Source organism: Marmota marmota, unplaced genomic scaffold, assembly GCF_001458135.2.
Source record: "Marmota marmota marmota unplaced genomic scaffold, marMar, whole genome shotgun sequence".
NCBI lineage: Eukaryota > Metazoa > Chordata > Mammalia > Rodentia > Sciuridae > Marmota > Marmota marmota.
Window position 1 is genome coordinate 11,698,479 of NW_026000241.1, and position 16,550 is coordinate 11,715,028.

Below are 16,550 nucleotides of genomic sequence, written 5' to 3' on the forward strand. Positions count from 1 at the left end.
GGAGAGGGAGAGGGAGAGGGAGAGAGAGAGAGAGAGAGAGAGAGAGAGAGAGAGAATCAAATTCTCTAAGCTCAGCAGCTGGATTTCAAGGTTCTCAACTCTTGATTCCAAAACTGGTTTAACCTCTTCTCCTGTTGATTCTGAGAACATCTGGGACTTATTCAGCTCGGGCAACTGCTAGGGCACCCAGACAGACCCAGGGCCTGCTGGGTCTGTGGGCTGTCCACTCCCAGGAAGCAGCATTCAGCAAGGAGGCCCAGGGACACAGCAGGACAAGCATCTCTGTAGACTGGGTTTCTCCTGCCTACCGAGAAGAGAGGCTGAAAGGAGCCAGACAACTATTGGGGGATTAAATCTGTTCTACTTGATCCACCCTGGAGAAGCATCCAGAAGCATGGACTGGCATTGAATGAAAAAGGCATTTTTTTTTTTTTTACTTCTTTTAGGTTCAGACAAAAAAAAAAATGCATGTGTCCCACAAGACTCCAACACATATCATCTATTATGGGGCACTAAGTGTTTTTGCTTCTATGATTCTATTTGCTCCCCATAACAATCCATTTTACAGATGAGTACTGAGGTTCAGAATAATGGACTGCTTTGCCAGAACTAGGCTATGACCTGCTTGGCACAAACCCTGGGCCTTTCCTCTACTGTTTACTACACCAATCCCACAACTAATATAAGCAGTCTGGGATGTCTGCGGAGCCTTCAAAGGAGTAGAGGAGGAGACTGGGTCCTCACCAACTCTGAGTGACCCCAAAGAGATTAAGACGGGATGGGGGCTCAGCTCCTCCCCCTCTGAATCTTAATCTCCAGGGATTTTTGGCTTTGGCTCTTCTCAAAAAGACTGGCCCATGTATGGGCTCCCCTGGGATCCCATCCTTGTGACTGCCCACCTGATCACATGCCCACATGACAGAGTAAAATGCCATACAAACTTCCACAACACACTCTCTGGGTCCTGGAAGGTGGTTACAATGGAATTCACCTGAGTTCCACTTTGCTGGATACTCAGATCCCCATTTCCACAATCAGGACGCTGGCCACACACTACTGAAAACAACCCCAAACTGGAAACCACTCATATTTCCCCCAAACAAGGAGCTAGTGACCAAAATCATGATGCTAAACATTAAAGGTGGGGTTATAAAGATTTCTTTAGAGATCTTCCAGACATAGAAACATGCTTTACTATGAATAAATACCAAGCAGATGCAAAACTGCACATTTGATAAAATCTCATCTCTTTAAAATAATATTCAAAAAGAGTAAGAAAGCCAGAGCAGTGGCACACACCTGTAATCCTAGCAGCATGGGAGACTGAGGCAGGAGGATTGCAGGTTCTGGAAGCCAGCCTCAGCTACTTAATGAGGCCCTAAGCAACTTAGCGAGACACTGTCTCAAAATAAAAAAATAAAAAGGCCTGGGGATGTATGTAGTTCAGTGGTTAAACACCTCTGAGTTCAATACCCAGTCCAAAAAAAAAGAAAAGTAGGAAACATGCCCAGTGATAATCATGGTACCGGCAGAAGTTGTATATATTGTGTATTTTTTCAAAGATACAGAAGGAAAACATTTCTTTTTTTCCTGGTGCTCGGGATTGAACCTAGGGGCTTCATGTATAATAGGAAAGTGCTCTATCAGGAGCCACATCCCCAGCCCTAGTAGTAATAGCTTAATTTCTATCAGTCTTTTTTATCCAAGTTCAGAGCCCTTGGCATACATCAAATCTCCCACTACTGGGGCAAAGAAAGAAAATGGCAACTGTCTGAATCTTAGCTTTTGAAATATACACACCCAGCCCTGGCAGAAACCCACACCCACCTCCAGATGATCAAAAATGCCCCACAGGTCTTGCAATTCAGGTTCATTTTCTAAAAGACACTGAAGGTTTCCAAACTTTCAGCTTTATATTTCTAACCCACATTTCCCACCTTGTATACCTTGGATCAGTAATATGACGGCATAAAGGAATTACTGGATAAAGCATCTCAGATCCAGTATTGAGATATCCTTCTAAATTCCAGGCCCACAGCATCTCTGTGGAGCTCTAATGTGTCCTCGGTGAGCCTGAAGGGGAAGGGAAGGGAGGAGGGAGGACACAGAAACAGGGGAGCTCAGTGCACTCAGAAAACCAGGTGGGAACCACTGGTTTTCTGCCTGGCCAAATTCTCAAATGGTTTCTGGAAGTAGATCAAATCTGAGCCAGTCCTAGGGGGAGTCTCTTCCTTGGGTTTACCTAAGTGTTTTAGCTAAACTGCCTGGCCAAATTCTCAAAGGGTTTTTAATCTTTCCTTTTGTTGGTATCTCTGAGGTTTATCAGTCCACAGATCCAGCTTCATCAGTGACATCTCAGACTGACCAGTCTCCCACCTCTGCCCTAAACAGTCCTCTGACCAGCAGGTAGAGGGAGGTGGGGGCACTGAGAGCCAGGCGAGGAACCTTAGTAGAGCATCTACAATAAGGCATTGTTTTTTAAATATGGACACACTGCTAAACTGTAGAAATATAATTCCATATTTAGAATTCACATGCATTTTCCAGAGAAAGCGTTGTGACTTCAAAGGCTTCTTGCCCATCGTCAGGAGCCTCGGATGCCATACAGAATATTTCCATTTCCCTTCTCTGTGGATTGGATGAAATTTGAGTAGCACTTCGTGTGGGTTATGGTTCAACCAACAAGTGTGAGTCCAAAAACAATGAAAGCCACCAAGGTGCTCCCGGCAAGGGAACCAGCAACTCTGACCTCTCCCAGTTCTGGGCAGAAAAGAAAACCGCCGGCGGCCCTTGCAACTTTCGGGGAATAACAGGCCCCAGAAGACAGCGCGGACTCGCCGCAGAGACAGTGTGCGCCCTAGAAACCACCTGTCCAGGTGCCCGCCCTACCCGCTGCGCGCACCCCCTTGGGCCATCCTACCATGTCCCTGCGGTGACTGGGCCAGTTCCTTCGCGCTCAGCCGCCTTGCAAACTCATCCCGCCACCTCCGGGCGGCCCCGGCGCCGTGGCTCTCCAGGCGTCCCAGGACACGCGGCTGCTGCGCTCGGCTTGGGTTTTGCGTACTGAAGGTCCACACCTCTCTGGCGGCCAGGTGGCCCGGCGCCAACTCCCGGGCGTGCAATGAGTCCTGGGATGTTCAACGGGTGAAGAGCCAGGTGCTAACGCGGGATTTGTGCAGATGCCAATATCTGCAGTTCTGCCCGAGCCCTCCCGCACCCTGGAGCCTCCTAGATCTGCTGGGGACGCTTGCGGAGTTTGCAAAGTCACCGCTGCAAGTCCTGGCCCAACACCCCCATTCCCCCCTGAAGTGAGGGAGGGGGAAGCTCCTTTCACAATAAGAGCCCTGCTCGGGGCTCAGCCAGCCACAGTTGCCGGGAATAGGGGCCCAGGTGCGGGGAAGGAAAGGGCTCCTCCCTGCCCGCCCGCAGGGTGAAGCGCCAAGCCTGGGAAGGCGCCTGGATGCGTCGCCCCAATCCCTCCTGTAAGGTGTGCGGATGCTTTATGAGCTTGCGACCGCCTGTCTGAGGTTCCCTCAAACCGCCTCTGCTGCAAAGCCTCGGAAAGACAAGTCTCTTTTATTGGCACCTCTTCGCCTGGTTTGGGCTCAGCTCCCAAGGGCGGTTTGGAAGAAAAATCCGTTGACCGCTTAAGGTCATTAACAATGAACAGATTTTCCTCTGGAGAAACTGGAGAACTAATCACTGTTACAGTTGCTGGAGTAAGAGGTGGATACGGTGACATTCTCCTCTTCGGATGTGTAGACCGTTCCTGCATGTCTCCTGAGTGGCCTACTTACTGCCCACCGTGGCACAATCAGGGCAGGACCCTAGGGTCTGCATGCTCCTTGTTGGAGAGAGCACTGCACTTGAGCTCTTAGCCCAGAACCAGGTTGGCTTCACTATTCACAGCTAGGTGGCTTTCAACTAGTCCCTGGACTTCCCTCCCTAGGTAGCCCAGTATTTTGAACTCAGGATTCTTAAGAACCTACAGGCAATGGGTGGGAGTAGGGGAAGAGTCAGCAGTAGGATGCCCTGAGAGAATCTGTGGACCAGCCTGAAAAATTACACTCCAAGATTGAAATTAACAGGAACATCACTAGATGACTAAAACTGACATCTTTCCAGTAGTCCTCTGACCCAGAATGATTGGAGGTCATCATTGACCATGGTGTTTCAAAAGGGAAACAAAGACCCAGAGGGTTCTCTTTGGTTACATATTGGGGCCAGGGCAGGGGAAGGGAAAGTAATCAGCCCTTAATGTTGCAGGTATCCTCTGTTCGTTATTTTATTCAATCATCACAAGCAATCCTAACAGAAAAAATTGATCTTTTTTTTGGGGGGGGGGCAGATACCAGGAATTGAACTCAGAGACACTCAACCACTGAACCACATCCCCAGCCCTATTTTGTATTTTATTTACAGACAGGGTCTCACTGAGTTGCTTAGCAGCCTCACGGTCACTGAGGCTGGCTTTGAACATGTGATCCTCCTGCCTCAGCCTCCCGAGCTGCTGGGATTATAGGCACGCACCACCAAGCCGGGCTTGATGATCATTTTATAAATGAAGAAATTGAGGATTAGGAGACTGAAATGACTTTCCTGAGGCCAGATATTAAATGGTTTAGCAAACCCAAATCTAGAGTATAATGAAGAGGAAGATATTTTTAAGGCAAGAACAAAAGGCAGGATGCAGGTCTACAAACATCAGGACACAATTAAGAGGACAGAGAAGGTGCAAAGAATTAGATCTTCTGTCATTTCCATCCCCATCTCAGGGGGACCTCCCTGTGCTGAAGACAGGATCTTCTTGCAGAACCTCTCACCCCTATGGGCTTTGCAACCCCATGAGGGTGAAAAAAAAGTACAATTTTAAAGTTTTGACCCAGGCAGTTTTGTAAGAGGTGTAGACTTATGCCTGTAAGTTTAGCTATTCTTTTCTTTCTTCCCCTCTTACCTTACCTCCTCCCCTCCCCTCCTCTCCTCCCTCTCTCTCCTTTCTTTTGAGACAGTAGTCTTCCTAAATTGTCCACTCTGGCCTTAAATTCCTGGCCTTCTGAGTAGCTGGAACTATAGGTGTGTGCCACAGTGTTTGACTTAACTGTTTCATTCTAGAAAGCAAGATCTCCTTTAAACTGTCCCTGACCCACCTCATATCACGTAGATATCAAAGGGTCTCTTAGTTATATTGCAATGGAGATTTGGAAGGCCCTGTTTCCAAGTTGCTAATTTATGGTAGTCACTAGAGCTGTTTAATCAACACCTAACTCTCCACCTTTCAGACAATGGTTAGGATATGCTCTCTACCCCAGTTGAAATTAGGTGTGGATATCTTTCTAGCTTTGGCCAAAGAGATGGGAAAGGAAGTGACATCAGTTCTGGTTGGAGGCTGTAAGAACCCAGGCATGATTGACCACATTCCTTCCTTTAGTCAGTGACTAAAAAGTATATGTCAAGGTGAAGCCTCCATCACCCTGGGTCTCTGGGTCCTCAGCTAAGCAACTTCCCCTCCACTGACTTCAGGTTCCTCATCTGACAAATAAGGAACATCAACCTTACCCAGCCCACCTCCCTAGGTTCCTATGACTATGGAATATGTTCAAGTAAGTTACATCATCCAGGACAGGGCTTTTCTCAAGGTCAACGTGGAAAAATAATTGTTGAATCCATGAATAATAAATGAGAAAGGAGCTTATTTTGCAACCGAGTTTGCTAACATCCAGTTTATGTTCCTTTTTTTTTCATCATTCACTGAACCCCTATAATTTAGGGACAGAAGTGTACCTGGTAAAAAAAAAAATGACTTATTTCACAATCTTCCTTGCAAAAGAGGACAGCCAAAGAGTAAATGGAAATCATCGAGAGAAGCCTACAGAAAGCTCTTGAAGGGGGCTGGAGTAATTTAGATTATTGTTTAGCAAATGTTCACTCTTCTTCCCCCTGCAGTGAGCAGAGCTTGGATCTTTGTTCCTTTGTTGTTGGGTTTGGCCACAGACTAACTTTGACTGATAGGGCATGAGCAGACAGAAACGAGCAATTGTGCAGCATTGCATGCATCCTGGTATTTGATTTGCCAAGTGAAAACAAGCACAGAAGTAATGGGATCTTTTGAAATTGAAGTTGAAGACTAAATAAGTTACAACTTCTATTAAAGAAACTGAAAATTCCTGCTTATCTTGGCTATCCTCCTTTGGTGGCAGTTTTGGAGTTCTGAAGCAGTCTTACTTCTAAAAGCAGGTTTTGCTATATGAGTTTTTGTCACATCTTAGCACATAACATCACATAACTCAGAGATAATCTTTTCAGGTTCCCTGTGGCCTCCTGAAAGAGTTTTGGAGAAACTTTGGTTTTACTAGAATCATTTTTCTCTATTCTCGTCCTCAATATATTTTGAAATCAAAGGACATCATTATGGACTAGATATTTCTGTTCTCCAAACTTCATATATTAAAGCCCTAATCCCTGGTGTGGAAGTATTTGGAAATGGGTCCTCTAAGGAAGTAATTAAGGCTAATGGAGGTCCTAATGGTGGGATCCTGTAGGAGTAAGATCTTTATGAGAGTCTGCTGTGTTCCATTCCCACCACAACCCCCCACCACCACCCCCATCCTCCATCCTGTATGGCACAACAATATCATGTGAGCACACCACAAGAAGCCATCTATAACCCAAGAAACCCAAGAGGGGACCCCTCACCAGACACCAACGCTGATATCACCTCGATCTTAGTCTCCATAACCATGAGAAAATAATTTTGCATTGTTTAAGCTACCTAGTCTATGAGATTTTGTTATGGCAGCCCAAGCAAACTAAATCAGATGCCCTTCTTGTCTCACACTTTGAAAATTTGATTTTCTGGCAGCCAATATTTTAATATCTTTTTAAATTCTTTATTTTTTTTAGTTGTAGATGGACACAATACCTTTATTTTATTTATTTATTTGTATGTGGTGCTGTGGATCAAACCCAGTCCCTCACATGTGCTAGGCAAGTGCACTACCACTGAGCCACACCTCCAGCCTAATATTTTAATGTTTTCTATGGATAACAACAATTAGTCACATCTATAAAGGTCTAGAAAGTTCCATTTCTGTAAAAACAAAAATCTCATGAAGTGCTTCTATAGGCATTGAGGCAATTTTAAAGCGGCCAAACAATTTCAATTTAAAAGCTTCAATATCCCAAGTGAGCACATGACACCCCATTCTGACAGTGTGCCAAGATATGCAGGCCATGTATCAGGCAAGGCCTTTTCTTTTTCTTTAGGATGAAGATCATAGACCAGATGAATGGAATTTGCCAAAGATTTATATTTGCACTGTCTGCCTAATAGGCAGATTGAAAAGGAAAGTCTAGTTTATGCTTGGACACGATATCAACAATTTTTTATGCTTCTCACAGTTTCATTAAGATCTTAATAGAAATCAAGAAGACAATTTGATACTCCAGTTTTCAAATCCAAGCATCTAATGACTAGGGACAACTTTTGCTGTCGTTGCCATGATTTGACATATCATTTGATGTAGATAATCATAGAAAGTATGATTGTTCAGAATGAGCTCTGCACTCTAAGGGCCCAACACATTCATAAAATTATCTCCCTTTGTTTGCCCACAGGACATTTTAGTTGCAACCTCTGTAATCAGGAATATAACTGCTCTGGTTTAGATGTCGTTTGTTGGAGGCTTGGTCCTAGGTGTGGTGGTGTTTGGAGCTGATGGAACCTTTAGGAGGAGGAGCTTAGTGGTGATCCTTAGGTCATGAAGAGCCCTGCCCTTGGAAAGGATTAAGGTACTTCTTGTGTAATCCCTTGGTAGTTCTCAGGATAAGGCTGTGAGAACAACCAGAGTCTGACCTACCCAGCTCTCTCTGGATTCCCATTTCAGAGCTAATCACTTGTTCCCACCATTGCTATCCATCATGATGTGATGCAGGTAAGAGGACCCTCACCAAATGCAGGTACCATACCCTAAGCCTCCAAAACTTCTTTTTTTCTCAAATTAGCTGGTCTCAGATATTTCATTATAGTGATTTTAAAAAAAAACAACAGAAAATTTGTACTGAGGAATGGAGTTGTTACCATACCTAAAAATGTGGATCAAGCTTTGGAACTTGTTTATTGGTAGAGTTTGGAAGATTCTGGAGGAGCAGGCCAGGAAAAGCCTAGAATGCTACAAATAATGTTATGGGTAATTCTGGTAAGGGCACAGATGGCAGGACTCCAGGGAAGCAATCTCTGATGGAAATATGGAAATTGGACAAAAGGCTAGCCTTGTTACTTCCTGGCAAAGAACTTGGCTACATTGTGTCCACACCCTTTGACAACTTCAACAGCAGAGCAGGCTGTAGCATGGGTATTGACTGCTTTTAGTTAGACTTGCAGTGAAATTGGAGAGCAAAAAGAAGCAAAGTAGAAAATTTGGAAAACCTACAACCTGACCAGGAAATTAAAAAAAAAAAAAATGTGTACAAGAGTCAAGGGTATAGGCAAACTACTTATTGAAGACATTAGTGCAATAAAAAGAAGCCAAGTGCTTTTCAACAGGACAAACGAAAAGATGGCTTCAAAAGCATCTCAGAAATCTTTGAGGCAATTTCTGCCATCACAGGCCCAAAAGCCCACAAGTGCAAATTTGCTTTAGAAATGTTCCAGGGCAGAATTGTTTCAGAGAAATAATGCACTCTATGCAGGTTCACCACCCAGGACCACTTGGAGATTTGTTTCCCTGCATTCAATTGGAGAAGCCTCCTGCAGTTGTGGTTCAAGTTCTCAGGCACAGCTTGTGCTGGCAGAAGACCATGGTGTCATTGTTCACATGATGTTGACTTTATAGGATGCAAGAGTCATGACAGCTCCCACCAAGATTTCCAAGAAGGACCTGGGAAGGCCTGGAAGAAAACTGCCTGCCAAAGACTCTCCCCACAAAGACAACCTGATGAGGCCGTGCCTAGTAGAGCTGAGGGAGGGGAGCTAATGGGGAGAACCCAGAAATACAGAGACCAATAATGCGCAACAGCCAATAGGGAAAGGCGCCAACATCAGCTTGCAGCCCCAGAGAGCAGCCATGTGGGCAGTGACCAGCAGAGCAGTAGAGGCAGGGATGCTCATGGCCTTAGGGTCTCCAACCCTCCATGCAGGGTGCACAGATATGATCTTGGAATTTGTGATTTAACATTGCCTGGCTGGGTTTAGGTTTCAGTCCTGCTTTGAGCCAATTATGCCTTTCAACTTCCCTATTCCTCCTTTTTGGAAACAGGAATGTTTAACCTCTCTCGGTTCTGCCATTATCTTCCAGAAGTATATAACTTGTGTTTTGATTTTACAGGGGCTCAGAGCTAGAAGAGTCTGCCTTGACTTTCAGAAGACTTCAGACTTGGACCTCTGAGTGATGATAGAACAGTTAAGACTTTGGGACTACCAGAGATGAAATGAATTCATTTTGAATTATGAGACAGACATGAACCTTGGCAACCAGGCACAGAATGCTATGATTTGGATGTCATTTGTCTTCCAAAGTTTCATGGGCTGGAAGCTTGGTCCCCAAGGTGGTAGTGGGAGATGATGTGGGTCTATTGGGAGGTTCTTAGGTTGACTAAGGTGCTGGCCTTGGGAAGAGATTAAAGTAGCTTCTTGTGGGAGGACTGTTATAAGAGCCTGAGGCCAGGCCACCCTGTCTCCCCAGGGCTTCCTGTTATGTGACATAATGCATAATACTGTGTGCACTTTCTCCATCTCCACCTGCCAGGATGAGACTAAGCTGATGCAGCTACTGTGCCCTGGAACTTCCAGAACTGTGAGCTAAATAAAACTCTTCCCCATAAGCAGTCTGCCTAAGGCACTTCATCGTAGTGACAAAAGGCTGATTAATGCAATAATTTTACTTACTTTCATAAAGCAATCAAGGGAGTGACCCAAACAAGATCAGTGGCCTCTATTTTTGACCAAGCATTGATGTTCTTAGGGGAGGGCAAGGGAAAAACAGAAACACAAACAAAACCACCTTTGATTGATTTTGAGGCATTTGCCTGCCTAGCTTGTGAGATCCAGGCTAAATACGGGCTTTCATATCTCCTTCTCCAGTGTGCTCAGTCCCAAATTCTTTCCCATATAGTGTGTAGTAAGCTCTGTTTTGGTTACTCACCTCCTTAATTCAGTTGCATCTCTCCATCTGTCATTAAAGTAAGTCATTTAGCCATTTTTTTTTTTAAAAAAACCACAGAGATGCCTGGGTCATGCTTGCAATGATTTGATAATCATTCTTATTTTCATTATCTGAACTCTTTGAAAACGTGGTCATAATATTTATGATGTTCAAAATTAAACCAATGATTAATCTATAGACAAAATTTAAAAAGACTGTTAATGCCATGATTACAACACACCTAAGCCAGACACCCAAGACCCATCAGCTGGGGTGACACTACAATGAATTTTCCATTGCTGTGAACCATAAACCGTGGTTCCCAACATCAAGGGTCAAGAGAAGAATAAGCATCAGCAGTTACAAAAGGCAGATAAACTATGTCTTATCCTAAACACAGGACTGCTTTCAACTCCTATTTTTCAGGCAATGTGAGTTCTATATTTACCCTCAATCTTCCCTGCCCATTACCAAAAGCTAGGGTTTTTCAGGTCCCAAGGAAGGGTTTCATGGGACATAGGACTTGCAGTGCTAAAACTGGGACAATAATGAGTAAACTGAGATTGCTGGTCACTGTAGCCTAAAAGAAGCTCAGCAGCTGTATCAGTTATATTCACTTCCAGGATGCATAAATTCAACTAGAGATTGTGTATACTCGGTGAGCATCCACCAGGCATAATAACACAAAATATTTTCATGTACATGTATTTTAAAAAAATATTCACAATAGAAAATTACAATTTTCTCTATTTTATAGATGAATTTGCTGAGGCTAAAAATCTAGACTCTGGTACTCATGGACTTGGGGAGAGTAGAACGGACTTCTGCCCGTGACTCTGGTAGGGAGGAACCATGTGTGAGTAAAACAAGGGTCAGACATGCTAGCAAGGAGGACAGAGCTAGATAACTAGCTAGAGAAAAACAACAAATTACAGGGTGATCAGTTAGGGTGTGCCAATCCTGTAAGCCCTCATTGCTACCAGGTGACTACTTTTGTTCCTCGAAGATCAGGACCTTGTTTTATGAAGAATTACACACCTTAATGGCAGATCAGAGAAAATTCAGATCCCAAGGCACATGACCAGGGACAGGGCCTTAAGTTACTTCACAGCTAGCATGCCATTTTTTACATCCTAATAGATTATGGACACATGTATTTTATATTAAAATAATTAAATTGTTACCTAAAATTTTAGGTACATTTTTAATCTGTTCTTTTTAGATATACATGACAGAGTGTATTTTGACATTTTATACATTCATGGAATATAACTTCCCATTCTTGTGGTTGTACATGATATGGAGTTACACTGGTTGTTAATTCATATATGAACATAAGAAAATTATGTCTGATTCGTTCTACTCTCTTTCCTATTCCTATTCCCCTTCCCTTCCCTTCATTCCCCTTTGCCCAATCCAATGAACTTCCATTTTTCCCACCCCCCCTGCTTATTGTGTATTAGCATCCACGTATTAGAGAGAACATTTGGCTTTTGTTTTTTGGGGGGGATTGGCTAATTTCACTTAGCATGATAGGCTACATTTCCATCCACTTACCAGCAAATGCCATAATTTCATTCTTCTTTATGGCCAAGTAATATTTCATTTTGTATATATATCACATTTTATTTATCCATTCATCTGTTGAAGGGTACCTAGGTTGGTTCCATAGCTTAGCTATTCTGAATTGAGCTGCTATGAACATTGATGTGGCTGTGTCACTACAGTATGCTGATTTTAAGTCCTTTGGGTATATACTTAGGAGTGGGATAACTGGGTCAAATGGTGGTTCCATTCCAAGTTTTCTGAGGAATATCCATACTGGTTTCCAAAGTGATTGCACCAATTTACAGTCCGATCAGCAATGTATGAATGTATAAGTACATTTTTGACATTATGTTTCAATATCTTTACCTAAAGTCATTGCTCCAGAAAACAATAATTATGGGCAAGCCATTTAACATATATAAATAAGCCTCTATGCTGCTCAAAGAATTAAAAATTGTGCTTTCCCTTTTCATTTATTGTAAGAAACAAGAAGAACATTTCATACATCGTGTTTTTTTAAGCTTCCTACTATTTGGGCAATCAAGGATCCAAGCTTAGTAAAGATAAATGAACATGGATAAATGAGCCCTGTCAATAATTGTACTTTTTCTGGAATTCTAACATTAGTTCTCACTTATAAGACAGTCATAGTGCAGCCAGTGAGGATGTTTCACATTTAAAAGCTAATTCTTTGGCCAAGCTCAAAGAGTTAAGATCATTGGTAACCCATTTTTATACTTAGTTATCTTGTTTTTCAAATGTAGACAGTTAGGAAAGTATTGGCTATTTCCATGAATGTTAAGATTGATTTCCTCCTCCATCCACTACAGATCCTACAGACATTAGACTGAAAGGTCTAACTCCACTCACGTTTGACTACCTGCACTTTCCAGCCCTGCTCCTCCTCCTCCTTCTCGCTCGTGTCACATGTGGGCCAGCCCTATACACAGCCTGTGGGCTCCCTCCCTGAGTGGGAAGAGCAAACCATGTAAGCCCCAGGGGCACAATGAGAACCCTCACCCCCTCTCTACCCTTAAGTACAATTAAACTTCAAACCACATGCCCTGCCCTGCCCTTCTCTTAAACTGTCTTCACCCAGGCTCTGGTACCTTCCTTGCTCTCCCCAGAAATCCATAATATTTTTAAGTAATAAATTCCCTCATATCCCCTTGGATGTGTGGCATCATGAATTTTGATGCCCAAACTAATTTTGAGTGCATGTATAGGTGAATGGGTTCCAGCCTACCTGGCCGAGTAATCACAACACATACTGAAAACATAAAAGAGTATCATGAACAACCTCATGCCAATAAATCTGACACCTTAGACAACATGAACAAATCATTTGAAAAGCATAATTTGAAAAAAGTGACACAAGAATAATAGAAAATCTGAATATTGTTGAAATATTGAATTTATAACTAAAGCCTCTCTTTGTCAAAAGACATTCTTAATTAGGAGAGTGAACAGGTAAGCTATAGACTGAGATATTCACAATACATTATATGATAAGGGATTTTTTCCAGACAAACAGCTCAATGAGAAAAATCGGACAAAGATTTGAAGAAGCATTTTAAAACATGCAAATAAGCATATGAAAATAGTAATCAACATAGTTAAAATATAAGTTAAAGCTGAAATATATGTTAAAACCACAGTAAGTTTACTACTATACTCCCATCAGAATGTTTGATATTAAAAAGACTAGGAGAGGAATAAAGAAAATGTGGTATATATATATAGTGGAATATTACTCAGCTTTAAAGAAGAATAAAATTATGGCATCCCAGGTAAATGAATGGAGTTGGAGAATATCATGCTAAGTGAAATAAGCCAACCCCCCCAAAACAAAGGCTGAATGTTTTCACAGATATGCAGATGCTAATTCTGAATAAGGTGGGGGCAGGAGGGCAGAATAGAGTTCTCTTAGGTTAGGTAGAGGGGAGTGAAGGGAGAGGAAGGGAGGGGATATGAGAATAAGAAAGTTAGTAGAATGAAACAGACATTATTATCTTGTGTGTGTATGTGTGTGTGTGTGTGTGTGTGTATCTGCATGACTGATGTGATTCTACAACATGTACAATCAGGAAAATGAGAAATTATACCCCATCTATGTATGATATATCAAAGTGCATAAATGCATTCTACTGTAATACATGACTAAAACAAATTTAAAAAATTTTAAAAGACTAGCAGAAATGGAGACTGGGAACAACTAAGACTTTCATACATTGCTGTAGGCAGTAAAATTCATTACAGCTATTTTATAAAACTTTTGGCAATGTCTACTAAAACTAAACATATGCCTACTATGACAATTCCACTTACATATATAAATATGTGTGTGCATAAATACACACAAGCACACATTTCCAAGAGATCTGATGGAATAGGTTAGCCAAAAGACATGTAAAACAATGTTCATACTAGCTTTATTCACAGCAGTCCCAAACCTAAAACCACCCAAATATTCATCAACTGGTGGAACAGTCAATGAAGTCACACTCAGCAATGTTTAAGCCTATGCTATGTACAACAACATGAACAAATCTCATAGACAAATTGCGGTGAAAGCATCCAAACATAAAAGAGTACATACCTAATGATCTTACTGACATGTAGAACAGACTCTAACTATAGCAATAGAAATCATTTCAATGCTTAACCCTTGGGAGGACTTTGATGGTCAAGAAACAAACGTGAGGAAGCCTTCTATGTTATCGTGCTGGGCAAAGGGTACAAGAAAGCTCACTCCCTGTTCCCCTCCACCGAAGACTACTTGCTTACTTTTTTCTCACTTAGCAATATATTATGACCTTTCTATGTCAACAAAGGCAATTCTCTTTCATCAATTTTAAGTTGCTGACATCTCTCTTTAAAAAATAAACACAGTTTCAGGAATCCTGTTCCTGAAAGAGAATGAATGAAGGGTAGCATCAGCTCAATGTTCTTGCTAATGCCTGGTACTTCTCCAAGTTAGGAACTTGTGGCTTAGTCGACTGCTTCCTCTAGGATCTGAAATGAATTCTGAGAACTCAACAGTAATGGATATTCTAAATTTCTCTCATCAGCCATTGACCAGTCTCACCTCCTGCACTGAAAGAATAAAAAGAAAGAAATGCACTAAACTTCCAGATTGGCAGGCAGCTTTTGACACTCCAAGCAGATCCCAGAATCCCAGGAACAAGAAAGAAATGTGTTAAATGAGAATTTGAAGAAGCGAACAGCGCCGCCGTGTGGCCAACATCCCCTATGGAAGTTGTTCTATGCTTTTTTTTTTTTTTTTTTTTTTTCTGAAGGGTTGGTTACCTGGGATTGAACTCCGAAGCACGGGACCACTGAGTAACACACATCCCCAGCCCTATTTTGTATTTTATTTAGAGAAAGGGTCTCACTGAGTTGCTTAGCGTCTAGCTTTTGCTGAGGCTGGCTTAGAACTCACAATCCTCCTGTCTCAGCCTCCTATGCCACTGGGATTACAGGAATACTTCATGCCACCCGCTCATCAGCTGTAGGCCTTGATAATATCCTGGCCTCCCAGGGGTGGAGACAGAACTAAGAGAAATTCAAGATAATGAGTAATTGATCATAATGATGCCACAATCTGTCCCTTAACAAGAATATCTGTGGCTCTGAGTGTTTAGGGCCTCCTATTTTTATAACTAAGCTCTACCTCAACAACCTTTCCAGAGTCTTTTGTAGACATTAACCTGAACAAATCCCACTATATATTGCCAGCTCGTCTTTCCATGTGGGATTTGTGAAACTATATTTCTTTCACAGTCCTTACTTCCATCATGTATAGCTTCCTATTTATGGGGTTTCCTGAGCAATGACAGGTAATACTATAGTTTGGGTATTAAATATACCCCAAAGGCCCATGTGTTAAGGCATGGTCCCTAAGGTGGTGCTAATAGGAGGTGGTGGAAGTTTTAAGAAGTGGGGGTCTAGTGGGAGGTCTTGAAGTCACTGGGAGTGTACCCTTAAATAGACTAAGAGACCTCTCCTCACTCTCTTTGCTTCCTGATTAATGAGGTGAGCAGTTTGAGTTGCCACACACTCCCAACATATTGTACTGCCTCACTGTAGGGCCAAGGCAATGAGACCAATTGATCATGGACTGAAATCTCCAAAACTGTCAGCCAAAATAAAGATTTTTCTTTAAGTTAATTATCTCAGATGTTTCATTATAGTAATGGAAAGTTGGATAATATAGAAAATTAGTACTGAGAAGTGGGGCCATTGCTCTTAACTATATACTGCTAATCATGGAATTGGATTATGGAAGGAAAGAAAGCATAGAATGTTATAAGCAGAGCTTAACAGCTGATCCTAGTAAGGGCTCACAAGATCAAAATGCTGACAGTAATGCAGGTAGTAAAGGTCATGCTGATGAGGTTTCAGAGGGGAATAGGACTCTATTAGGAATTGAATCAGAAGTCACCCTTGTTACACTATGGGAAAACTTTTGTATACATTTTGAACATGCCCTATAATTTGTGGGGGGGCTGAACTTAAAGGAAATAAACTGGATTAGGTGGCAGGGGAAATTTCAAGACAGTAAAGCATTTGGGTATGGGTATAACTTACTGATTATAGCCAAATTCATAGTGAAATCAGAAGCAAAGACAATCAGAGCAGAAATATTTGGAAAATTTGCAGCTTGCCAAGAAAGCAGCATGTGTAAAAGTGAAGCCAGGAGGGTGCAGTTGTTAGTGCCCATAAAAAGAAGCCAAGTGCTTTGCACCAGGACAAAGGGAAAGATACCTTGAGGACATCTCACAAACTGACAAAACTACAGCCATTAAGCTCAGAGATACAGAAATGCAAATGTATTTCAGAGACTTTCCAGGCAGTAGGTTT

General features: G+C 42.3%; 1 protein-coding gene across 3 annotated transcripts in view; it reads right to left on the reverse strand.

Annotated features, from left to right (window-relative positions):
* Gask1a (golgi associated kinase 1A) overlaps window positions 1–3,528 on the reverse strand; it is a 57,272-nt gene extending 53,744 nt beyond the window's left edge. Inside the window, exon 1 of one of the 3 annotated variants that reach the window (XM_048794768.1) lies at window positions 2,921–3,528. In XM_048794768.1, the coding sequence (XP_048650725.1) occupies window positions 2,921–2,923 (3 nt within the window). In that variant the 5' untranslated portion in view covers window positions 2,924–3,528. The remainder of the gene's footprint in view (window positions 1–2,920) is intronic. The other 2 variants (XM_015489413.2, XM_048794767.1) reach the window with 2 other exon arrangements.
* Window positions 3,529–16,550: the final 13,022 nt, after the last annotated feature.